The sequence below is a fragment of the Nerophis ophidion genome, linkage group LG25 (genome assembly GCF_033978795.1).
Source record: "Nerophis ophidion isolate RoL-2023_Sa linkage group LG25, RoL_Noph_v1.0, whole genome shotgun sequence".
Classification (NCBI taxonomy): Eukaryota; Metazoa; Chordata; class Actinopteri; order Syngnathiformes; family Syngnathidae; genus Nerophis; species Nerophis ophidion.
In genome coordinates, this window is record NC_084635.1 from 31525221 (window position 1) to 31538263 (window position 13043).

The 13043-nt window shown below is 36.4% G+C and overlaps 1 protein-coding gene across 1 annotated transcript in view; it reads right to left on the bottom strand.

Moving 5' to 3' along the window:
- Window positions 1-13043, bottom strand: part of LOC133542850 (protein diaphanous homolog 3-like) — a 359695-nt gene that overhangs the window by 265753 nt on the left and 80899 nt on the right. The window contains exons 9-10 of the mRNA XM_061887061.1: window positions 8799-8935; window positions 2971-3076 (exon numbers count right to left, since the gene is read on the bottom strand). Of these exons, the coding sequence (XP_061743045.1) occupies window positions 2971-3076; window positions 8799-8935 (243 nt within the window). The remainder of the gene's footprint in view (window positions 1-2970; window positions 3077-8798; window positions 8936-13043) is intronic.

Sequence of the window (13043 nt, forward strand, 5' to 3'; positions counted from 1 at the left end):
TAATGTAAAGAGATAAACTAGAAATTTGTATACTAATAAACTAATAATATTATCCATCCATCCATTTTCTACCGCTTATTCCCTTTCGGGGTCGCGGGGGGCGCTGGCGCCTATCTCAGCTACAATCGGGCGGAAGGCGGGGTACACCCTGGACAAGTCGCTACCTCATCGCAGGGCCAACACAGATAGACAGACAACATTCACACTCACATTCACACACTAGGGACCATTTAGTGTTGCCAATCAACCTATCCCCAGGTGCATGTCTTTGGAAGTGGGAGGAAGCCGGAGTACCCGGAGGGAACCCACGCATTCACGGGGAGAACATGCAAACTCCTTATAATTGACAAAATCTAATAATATTACATTTTGCCAATTATAACACAGAGTGTTAATGTGCGTTTATGGAGAATTTAACAATTAATCTATTTTTATCTTATTTATTTTTATTATTCAATGTATTAAGAAAGCTTTATTTTATTTACACTGATTTTTTTGCATTTGAATTTTGTGAAGTGTTGATTGTTTTTTTTGTTTTCATTAAATTGCATTGACAATGTCATCGAATTAAAATTGTGTCTGCAAAATGTGTTTTTAAACATTCCGTTCATCAAATTACAGTATTTTAAAAAAGTTATGTGTGAACAAATTGTAAAAAAAAAAAAATGCCGCAAAGAAAAAATCCGTATGAAGGAATTCAGTGTGTAACAATACAGTGCAGAAATACATTTTGCTTCAAAAAGCATAATTAGGACTGAAGCAATCGATTCTGCCTCAGAAGCAGCCAATGAGGTGCCACATTTATCCCATGTCCGAGTTTTTGCCTCCGCGACCACTGAAGCTGCACACCGCTCGGCCCGTCGGTACCTGTCCACTGCCTCCGGAGTCCTATGAGCCAAAAGAACCCGATAGGACTCCTTCTTCAGCTTGATGGCATCCCTCATCGCTGGTGTCCACCAGGGGGTTTTAAGATTACTGCCACGACAGGCACCAACTACCTTGCAGTCACAGCTCCAATCAGCCGCCTCGACAATAGAGGTGCGAAACATGGTCCACTCAAACTCAATGTCCAGCACCTCCCTCGTGACATGTTCAGAGTTCTTCCGGAGGTGGGAATTGAAACTCTCTGTCAGGAGACTCTGCCAGACGTTCCCAGCAAACCCTCACAAAGCGTTTGGGCCTGCCAGGTCTGTCCGGCATCCTCCCCCACCATCGCAGCCAACTCACCACCAGGTGGTGATCGGTAGAAAGCTCCGCCCCTCTCTTCACCCGAGTGTCCAAAACATGAGGCCGCAAATCCGATGACACAACTACAAAGTCGATCGTGGAACTGCAGCCTAGGGTTTCCTGGTGCCAAGTGCACATATGGACACCCTTATGTTTGAACATGGTGTTTGTTATGGACAATCCATGACGAGCACAAAAGTCCAATAACAAAAAAACCACTCGGGTTCAGATCCGGGCGGCCATTCTTCCCAATCACGCCTCTCCGGGTTTCACTGTCATTGCCAACATGAGCGTTGAAGTCTCCCAGTAGGACAAGGGAATCACCCGAGGGAGCACTCTCCAGTACTCCCTCGAGTGTACCCAAAAAGGGTGGGTACTCTGAGCTGTTGTTTGGTGCGTAAGCACAAACAACAGTCAGGACCCTTCCCCCCACCCGAAGGCGGAGGGAGGCTACCCTTTCGTCCACTGGGTTGAACTCCAACGTGCAGGCTTTGAGCCGGGGGGGCAACAAGAATTGCCACCCCAGCCCTTTGCCTCTCACTGCCGGCAACGCCAGAGTGGAATAGAGTCCAGTCCCTCTCGAGAGAAGTGGTTCCAGAGCCCTTGCTGTGCGTCGGAGTGAGTCCGACTACATCCAGCCTGAATTTCTTTACTTCACGCACTAGTTCGGGCTCCTTCCCCCCAAGTGAGGTGACGTTCCACGTCCCAAGAGCTAGCTTCTGTAGCCGAGGATCGGACCGCCAAGTGCCCTTCCTTCGGCTGCCGCCCAGCTCACATTGCACCCGACCTCTTTAGCCCCTGCTATGGGTGGTGAGCCCATTGGAGGGGGGGACCCACGTTGCCTCTTCGAGCTGTGCCCATGGGAACAGTCCCGGCCACCAGGCGCTCGCCATCATGCCCGGCTCCAAAAGGGGGGCCCCGGTGACCCGCGCCCAGACGATGGAAATCTGAGTCCTTTGTTTGTGTTCATCATAGAGGTCTTCGAGCTGCTCTTTGTCTGGTCCCTCACCTAGGACCAGTTTGCTTTGGGAGACCCTACCAGGGGGCTTGAAGCCCCTGGACAACAAAGCTCTTAGGATCATTGGGACATGCAAACTCCTCTACCACGGTAAGGTGGCAGCTCAGGGAGGAGATTTAAAAAATACATATAATAAAAAATAAAAAAACTTCAAAAAAATTTTTGAAAAACTGATTTTTTTTAAAACACAATTTGCTCTCAATTTATTATTCAATTACATTTTTAGCAATATTTAATGTAAAAAACAAAAAAATCACAAATTAAAATGCAAAGAATTCAGTTCCATAAATTAAATGTCTCAAAAAACCTTTAAGACATTCTATTTCTGTTGGTAGCAATTTTTTTTTTAATATAACAAAATAGATGCACACTTAGATGTTCTTTAAATTTTCAGCTTTTTTCTCAGTACATGATATCTTTTTGCACTTTTTTTTTTTTTTTAAAACATGTTGCCCTTTATTCCCCCCACAAAAAAGTTTGCGGGCCAACAACAATTCAGCTGCAGGCCCCCCCAGGCCGCACTTTGGACACCCCTTCATTATTTTGGCCTCCACTCTACTATTCATGTTAGAACGGTACACAAACCCACAGTGAGGTGGCGGCGGTGCTCAATCCACACAAACAGACTCCTTCTCCCACCCAGCAAAAGTAGTAAGTACACACCGAGACGGCCGAGGTGAAAAAATGGGGAAGTTTGTGACAGGAAGGAGAAAGTCTCTGCTTACTTGCAACTGAACGGAGCGATCTCCTAGTCCCTGCACGATGGGACTGAACCTGTCCAAGCCTCGCCATTCTCCCGCAGTGGTGATGGCTTCAAGGACCTTCTCCAGGCTGAAGGGGAACAGTGAATGCACGTGTAAATGCTGTTGTTAGGTTGAAGTGGAGTGGTAATTTGACTTGGCGGCGAATATTGGACACAATAATTCACAAAGCGGTACGTCGGAGGATGCGGACACCTTTGCTACTGGATACTTTCTACTAGGCATCTGTCTTGGAAACTTTGTAGGTGTAAATAATACTTAAATACAATTATTTGATACTTTTTTTGACAAATGTGTCATTTTACACAGCAATGTTGTTGTTTGAAAGACACTTATTACATATGTCTTGATGCATGCTACAGTAGCATGCTGGCATTTTGCACACAGAAATATACTTTGGTGCCTGACACTGTTAGCATTTTAGCATGCTAATACAAGCACGCTAGATTTTTTTTAGCTAATTTACATACACCTCAGTGTCATATTTTGGTACTTGATGCATGCTAAATTGAAATGCTAGCAATTTACACACTTTTCAGGTACATCATTCAGTAATATACTTTGGTACTTGACTCATGTTATAGTTAGCATATTAGCATGCTAAAACAATCAGGCTACACATTTTAACTGATTTAGTGTCATATCTTGGTACATGATGCATGCTACATTAGCATGCTAGCAATTTACACACTTCGGGTACATAACTCAGTAATATACCTTCGTACTTGACGCATGTTACAGTTAGCATTTTAGCATGCTAAAACAATCAGGCTAGATATTTCAACTAAATTAACAAGTACAATACTCAGTGTCATAATTTGGTACTTGATGCATGCTATATTAGCATGCTAGCAATTTACACACTTTTCCGGTACATAATTCAGTGATGTACTTTGGTACTTGGCGCAAGTTACAGTTAGCATTTTAGCATGCTAAAACAAGCAGGCTAGATATTTTAACTAATTTAACAAGTATACACCTCAGTTTCATGTTTTGGTACTTGATGCATGCTAAATTGAAATGCTAGCAATTTACACACTTTTCAGGTACATCATACAGTAATATACTTTGGTACTTGACTCATGTTACAGTTATCATTTTAGCATGCTAAAAAAAATCTGGCCAGATATTTTAACTAATTTAGTGTCATATTTTGATAGATGATGCATGCTACATTAGCATGCTAGCAATTTACACACTTTTCAGGTACATAACTCAGTAATATACCTTCGTACTTGACGCATGTTACAGTTAGCATTTTAGCATGCTAAAACAATAAGGCTAGATATTTCAACTAATTTAACAAGTATACAACTCAGTGTCATAATTTGGTAGTTGATGCATGCTATATTAGCATGCTAGCAATTTACACACTTTTCCGGTACATAATTCAGTGATGTACTTTGGTACTTGGCGCAAGTTACAGTTAGCATTTTAAAAATAAGCAGGCTAGATATTTTAACTAATTTAACAAGTATACACCTCAGTTTCATGTTTTGGTACTTGATGCATGCTAAATTGAAATGCTAGCAATTTACACACTTTTGAGGTACATTATTCAGTAATATACTTTTGTTCTTGACTTGTTTTATAGTTTGCATTTTAGCATGCTAAAACAATCAGGCTAGATATTTTAACTAATTTAGTGTTATATTTTGGTACATGATGCATGCTACATTAGCATGCTAGCAATTTACACAATTTTCAGGTACATAACTCAGTAATATACCTTCGTACTGGATGCATGTTACTGTTAGCATTTTACCATGCTAAAACAATCAGGCTAGATATTTTAACTAATTTAACAATTATACACCTCAGTGTCATATTTTGGTACTTGATGCATGCTACATTAGTATGCTAGCAATTTACACACTTTTCAGGTACATAATTCAGTAATGTACTTTGGTCCTTGGCGCATGTTACAGTTAGCATTTTAGCATGCTAAAACAACCAGGCTAGATATTTTAACTAATTTAACAAGTACACGCCTCAGTGTCATATTTTGGTAATTGATGCATGCTAAATTGAAATGCTAGCAATTTACACACTTTTCAGGTACATCATACAGTAATATACTTTGGTACTTGACTCATGTTACAGTGATCATTTTAGCATGCTAAAAAAATCAGGCCAGATATTTTAACTAATTTAGTGCCATATTTTGGTACATGATGCATGCTACATTAGCATGCTAGCACTTTACACAATTTTCAGGTACATAATTCGGTAATGTACGTTGGAACTTGGCACATGTTACAGTTAGCATTTTAGCATGCTAAAACAATCAGGCTGGATATTTTAACTAATTTAACAAATATACACCTCAGTGTCATATTTTGGTACTTGATGAGTCATATTTTGGTACTTGATGCATGCTACATTAGCATACTGGCACACTTTTCAGGTACATATCTCAGTATTTCATACATTTTACAGTTAGCATTTTAGCATGCTAAAACAAGCATGATATTTTTTTCCGCTAATTTAACAAGTACACACCTCCGTGTCAGATTTTGGTACTTGATGCAAGTTACATTAGCACGCTATGAATTTAAACAGATTGTTTCCGTGTACATAACTTTGTTATATACTTTGGCACTTGACGCATGTTATAGTTAGCATTATAGCATGCTAGAAAAATCAGGCTACATTTTTTTTTAATCTAATTTAACAAATATACACCTTAGTGTCATATTTTAGAACTTGATTCATGCTACATTGAAATGCTAGTACTTTCAACACAATTTTCAGTATATTCTGGTACTTGATATATGTTACATTTAGAATACCAGAATGCTAAAACAATCAGATTAGATTTTTTGAGCTAATTTGTCAAGTATACACCTCAGTGTCATATTTTGGTATATGATGCATGCTACAATAGCATACTGACAATTTACACACTTTTCAGGTACATATCTCAGTATCATACTTTGGTACTTCATGAATTTTAGAGTTACCATTATTAGCATGCTAAAAAAAGCATGCTATTTTTTTAGCTAATTTAACAAGTATACACCTCAGTGTCATGTTTTAGTACTTGATTCATGCTACATTGAAATGCTAGTATTTTCAAGACATTTTTCAGTATACTCTGGTACTTGATTCATGTTACATTTAGCATATTAGCATGCTAAAACAATCAGGTTGGATCTTTTTTTTTTAGCTAATTTTAACAAGTATACACCTCAGTGTCATATTTTAGTACTTGATTCATGCTACATTGAAATGCTAGTACTTTCAACACATTTTTCAGTATACTCTGGTACTTGATCCATGTTACATTTAGAACACCAGCATGCTAAAACAATCACATTAGATTTTTTTGAGCGTATTCGTCAAGTATACACCTCAGTGTCATAATTTGGCACATGATGCATGCAACATTAGCATTTTAGCAATTTACACATATTGTTTCCGTGTACATAACTTCATAATATACTTTAGTACTTGACGCATGTTAGAGTGAGCATTATAGCATGCTAAAACAATCAGGCTGGATATTTTAACTAATTTAACAAATATACACCTCAGTGTCATATTTTGGTACTTGATGCATGCTAGTAATTTACACACTTTTCAGGTACATAACTCAGTAATATACATTTGTACTTGGCGCATGTTACAGCTAGCCTTTTAGAATGCTAAAACAATCAGGTTAGACATTTTAACTAATTTAACATGTATACACCTCAGTGTTATTTTGGTACTTGATGCATGCGACATTAGCATGCTAGCAATTTACACACTTTTCAGGTACATAACTCAGTAATATACCTTCGTACTTGACGCATGTTACTGTTAGCATTTTACCATGCAAAAAAAAAAAATCAAGCCAGATATTTTAACTAATTTAGTGTCATATTTTGGTATATGATGCATGCTAAATTAGCAAGCTAGCACTTTACACACTTTTCAGGTAGATAATTCAGTAATATACTTTGGAACTTGGCGCATATTACAGTTAGCATTTTAGCATGCTAAAACAATCAGGCTCGATATTTTAACTACTTTAACAAGTATACACCTCAGTGTCATATTTTGGTATATGATGCATGCTACAATAGCATACTGACAATTTACACACTTTTCAGGTACATATCTCAGTAACATACTTTGGTACTTCATGAATTTTACAGTTAGCATTTTAGCATGCTAAAAAAATCACGCTATATTTTTTAGCTAATTTAACAAGTATACACCTCAGTGTCATATTTTAGTAATTGATTCATGCTACATTGAAATGCTAGTATTTTCAACACATTTTTCAGTATACTCTGGTACTTGATTCATGTTACATTTAGCATATTAGCATGCTAAAACAATCAGGTTGGATCTTTTTTTTTTTAGCTAATTTTAACAAGTATACACCTCAGTGTCATATTTTAGTACTTGATACATGCTACATTGAAATGCTAGTATTTTCAACACATTTTTCAGTATACTCTGGTACTTGATTCATGTTACATTTAGCATATTAGCATGCTAAAACAATCAGGTTGGATCTTTTTTTTTTAGCTAATTTTAACAAGTATACACCTTAGTGTCAATTTTTAGTACTTGATACATGCTACATTGAAATGCTAGTATTTTCAACACATTTTTCAGTATACTCTGGTACTTGATTCATGTTACATTTAGCATATTAGCATGCTAAAACAATCAGGTTGGATCTTTTTTTTTTTAGCTAATTTTAACAAGTATACACCTCAGTGTCATATTTTAGTACTTGATACATGCTAGATTGAAATGCTAGTATTTTCAACACATTTTTCAGTATACTCTGGTACTTGATCCATGTTACATTTAGAATACCAGCATGCTAAAACAATCAGGTTAGATTTTTTTGAGCTAATTCAACAAGTATACACCTCAGTGTCATATTTTGGTACTTGATGCATGCTACATTAGCATGCTATCAATTTACACGTATTTTTTCCGTGTACATAACTACGTAATAAATGAGACTTTACGCATGTTCCAGTTAGCATTATAGCATGCTAAAACAATCCGGCCGGATTTCTTTTAGCTAATTTAACAGGTATTCACTTCAGTGTTATATTTTAGTAATAGATTCATGCTACATTAGCTTGCTAGCAATTTACACACATTTTTCTTGTACCTAAGTAATATACTTTGGTACTCGACGCATGTTAGTTAGCATTTTTGCATGCAAAAATGAGCAAACTAGATTATAATTTAAGCTAATTTGACAAGTACACACCTTTTATGTTGGTATTTCATTAAAATGAGCAAGATAGATTATAATTTAAGCTAATTAGACAAGTATACACCTTTTATGTTGGTATTTCATTAATGCTAAATGGAAACATACTATCATAGTACTATTAGCATGCGGATTTTGCTCATATTTTCTGTTACTCGGCGCTATCTACCCAGCAGGCTAACTATGAGCATTTTAGTTCGGCTTTGGCTTGTGAGTATGAACGGAAAATACACAGTCCAGTATTTTAAAATACTGGACTGATTTGTCACTCTATTGCCCTCACTGGAAAAAGTTTGGGCCTGTGTGCTTAGCCGTGGTGTAGCTGCTAGCTCCATGTAGCCTATAGTCTAGCATGTTTACCTTTTGCAAATTACTTTGGCACAATAGAATCAATTGTTGGAGAACATTGGAAAGTTAACTGGCTCGCACTTTTTACATCATCATCCGATACTTGGACCGATATCAATATCGTATTGGGACGGCCCCAATTCAAATTCAACAAAAACACCAGAAAAACGGGAATCTGTATGTTTTTTTTTTGTTTTGTTTTTTTTAAACGTACATGTTCTCTTCGCCCACAATGCAAATGGCCGAAAGGAGCTTGACCACGTCGGTCATCATGGCCGACTGGGTGGGGTCTATTGCCCTTGCAAGGAGTGCCAGACTTCTCTCCTCCCCAAGGATTCTGTCCAGGCCATACTGCAAAAAGGAAGCATAGTTGGACATTAACGGCATTACTTTAAGATGTGAGTGAGTACAACATACTCCAAACTAAATAAGGCAATTCTTGAATGCTCCAATGCTGAAGTTGAAGTCAAACGCTGACAGAATGTAGTATGAATGTGAGAATAGTTTGTATGTCGAAGCATTTGAATTTCCAGGAAAACCGGAATTTGGTTTGGAAAATGGGAAAGTGTTGGTTAGAATGTCAAGGATGAGTGGAATGTGTTGATGTTGGAATGGTTGGAATCGGTTGAAAAATGTGGGAATTGTGCAATGTAGAAAAATGTCCCAAGCATTTCAATGGGAACTTCCTGGAAATTTGGGAAAAGCGGGATTTTAGGGGAGAATAATCAGGAGCTTAAATGTCCTGAATGAACTGAATTGGTTGGTGTTGGAATTGTTTCAATCAGGCAAGAAATGTTGAAGTAGTAAATGGTATCAGGGAACTTCGGGAAAATCTGGAATTTTTTGGGAAAATGGTAAAAAACTTGAATGGTCTCAATGAGTTGAAATGGCTGGTGTTGAAATTTTCCAAATCAGTGGAGAAATGTTGAAATAGAACCATGTTGAGTTGAGAAATGGTATTACGGAATTCCTGGAATTTTGGGAAAACCAAGGAATTTTTCCAGTTAAAAAAACTATTTTCATGGAAATTTGTGATTTTTCTGAATTTTTTTCTAAATCGGTCGAGAAATGTTGATGTCCTAACATTTTTAGTTGAGAAATGGTATTACGGAATTCCTGGAAAACCAGGTATTTTTCCTATTCAAAAAACAACTTTGTTTTTTGTCCAAATTAAGAGGAAAGTTTTGACGGGGGAAAGGTTGAAAAATGTGGGAGGAGTAGTCAACAGACAAAAGGGTGAAAAAGGGTTTGAAAAACCTGGGATTCTGGGAAATTCCTGGAATTTTTTTTTAACTTGAAAAAATGAAATTTTCAATGTGCAGGATGAGTGGAATATGTTGAAGGTGGAATGGTTTGAATCGGTTGAAAATGTGGGTATTGTGGAAGTGTGAAAAATGGATAATTAATTTTGAATGGGGAAAATGTGCCTAAAAATTGAGAATTCTGATAAATCCATGATTTTTTTTTTTTTTTTTACATTTGTTGAAAGAGAGAACGCAATAATTGAATAGGTTGGAATATTTTGAAGTTGTAAGGGTTTGAATCGGATAAAAAAATGTGGGGGTTGTTGAACTTTGAAAAATGTCCCATTCTTTTCAATTGGACATTTTCATGGAAAGTTGGGAATTTCGGAAAAAAAGGGATTTTTTTGGAAAATGCAAAAAAAAAAAAAAAAATGTTCTGAATCATTTTTTTCAAAATCGGTCGAGAAATGTTGGCGTAGTAAACATTTTAATTGAGAAATGGTATTATGGAATTCTTGGAAAACCGGGAATTTTTCCAGTTCAAAAAACAACTTTGTTTTTTGTCCTATTGAAGAGGAATGTTTTGACGGTGGAACGGTTGACAAATGTAGGAGGAGAAATCGACACACAAAATTGTGAAAAAAGGGTTTGAAAACCTGTGATTCTGGAAAATTCCTGGAATTTTTTTAACTTGAAAAAATTATAGTTTCAATGTGCAGGATGAGTGGAATATGTTGAAGGTGGAATGGTTTGAATCGGTTGAAAAATGTGGGTATTGTGGAAGTGTGAAAAATGGATAATTAATTTTGAATGGGGAAAATGTCTCTAAAAACAGAATCCTGAGAAATCTGGGATTATTTTTATTTATTTTTTTGTTGAAAGGGAGAACACAATAATTTAATAGGTTGGAATATTTTGAAGTTGGAAGGGTTTGAATCGGATAAAAAATGTGGGGGTTGTTGAGCTTTGAAAAATGTCCCATTCTTTTCAATGGGACATTTTCATGGAAATTTGGGAATTTCGGAAAAAAAACAGGGATTTTTTGGGAAAATGCAAAAAAAAAAATTAAATGTTCTGAATCAGTGTTCAGAATTTTTTTCAAAATCGGTCGAGAAATGTTGACGTCGTAAAATTTTTAATCGAGAAATGGTATTATGGAATTCCTGGAAAACCAGGAATTTTTCCAGTTCCAAAAACAATTTAGTTTTTTGTCCTAATTAAGAGGAATGTTTTGACGGTGGAACAGTTGAAAAATGTGGGAGGAGTAGTTGACAGACAAAAGGGTGAAAAAGAGTTTGAAAAACCTGGGATTCTGGAAAATTCCTGGGATTTTTTTTAACTTGAAAAATGTGCAGGATGAGTGGAATATGTTGAAGGTGGAATGGTTTGAATCGGTTGAAAAATGTGGGTATTGTGGAAGTGTGAAAAATGGATGATTAATTTTGAATGGGGAAAATTTCTCTAAAAACTGAGAATTCTGAGAAATCCGGGATTTTTTTTTTTTTTTTACATGTGTTGAAAGGGAGAACACAATTATTGAATAGGTTGGAATATTTTGAAGTCGGAAGGGTTTGAATCAGATAAAAAATGTGGGAGTTGTGGAACTTTGAAAAATGTCCCATTATTTTCAATGGGACATTTCATGGAAATTTGTGATTTTTGGGAACAGGGGGATTTTTGGGAAAATGCAAAAAAACAATGGAATGTTCTGAATCAGTGTTCAGATTTTTTTTCAAAATCGGTCGAGAAATGTTGATGTCCTAACATTTTTAGTTGAGAAATGGTATTACGGAATTCCTGGACAACCGGCAATTTTTCCAGTTCAAAAAACAACTTTGTTTTTTGTCCTAATTAAGAGGAAAATTTTACGGGGGAAAGGTTGAAAAATGTGGGAGGAGTAGTCAACAGACAAAAGGGTGAAAAAGGGTTTGAAAAACCTGGGATTCTGGGAAATTCCTGGAATTTTTTTTTTACTTGAAAAAATGATAGTTTCAATGTGCAGGATGGGTGGAATATGTTGGAGGTGGAATGGTTTGAATCAGTTGAAAAATGTGGGTATTGTGGAAGTGTGAAAAATGGATAATTAATTTTGAATGGGGAAAATGGCTCTAAAAACTGAGAATTCTAAGAAATCCGGGATTTTTTTTTTTTTTTTTACATTTGTTGAAAGGGAAAACACAATTATTGAATAGGTTGGAATATTTTGAAGTTGTAAGGGTTTGAATCAGATAAAAAATGTTGGAGTTGTGGAACTTTGAAAAATGTCCCATTATTTTCAATGGGACATTTACATGGAAATTTGTGATTTTTGGGAAAAGGGGGATTTTTTGGGAAAATGCCAAAAAATAAAAATTAAATGTTCTGAATCAGTGTTCAGAATTTTTTTCAAAATCGGTCGAGAAATGTTGACGTCGTAAAATTTTTAATTGAGAAATGGTATTATGGAATGCCTGGAAAACCGGGAATTTTTCCAATTCAAAAAACAACTTTGTTTTTTGTCCTAATTAAGAGGAATACTTTGACGGTGGAACGGTTGACAAATGTAGGAGGAGAAGTCGACAGACAAAATTGTGAAAAAGGGTTTGAAAAACCTGTGATTCTGGAAAATTCCTGGAATTTTTTTTAACTTGATAAAATGATAGTTTCAATGTGCAGGATGGGTGGAATATGTTGAAGGTGGAATGGTTTGAATCGGTTGAAAAATATGGGTATTGTGGAAGTGTGAAAAATGGATGATTAATTTTGAATGGGGAAAATTTCTCTAAAAACTGAGAATTCTGAGAAATCCGGGAATTTTTTTTTTTTTTACATTTGTTGAAAGGGAGAACACAATTATTGAATAGGTTGGAATATTTTGAAGTTGGAAGGGTTTGAATCAGATAAAAAATGTGGGAGTTGTGGAACTTGAAAAATGTCCCATTATTTTCAATGATACATTTTCATTGAAATTTGTGATTTTTGGGAAAAGGGGGATTTTTTGGAAAATGCCCAAAAAATTGAATGTTCTGAATCAGTGTTCAGAATTTTTTTCAAAATCGGTCGAGAAATGTAGATGTAACATTTTTAATTGAGAAATGGTATTACGGAATTCCTGGAAAACCGGGAATTTTTCCAGTTCAAAAAACAACTTTGTTTTTTGTCCTAATTAAGAGGAATGTTTTGACGGGGGAACGGTTGAAAAATGTGGGAGGAGTAGTCGACAGACAAAATTGTGA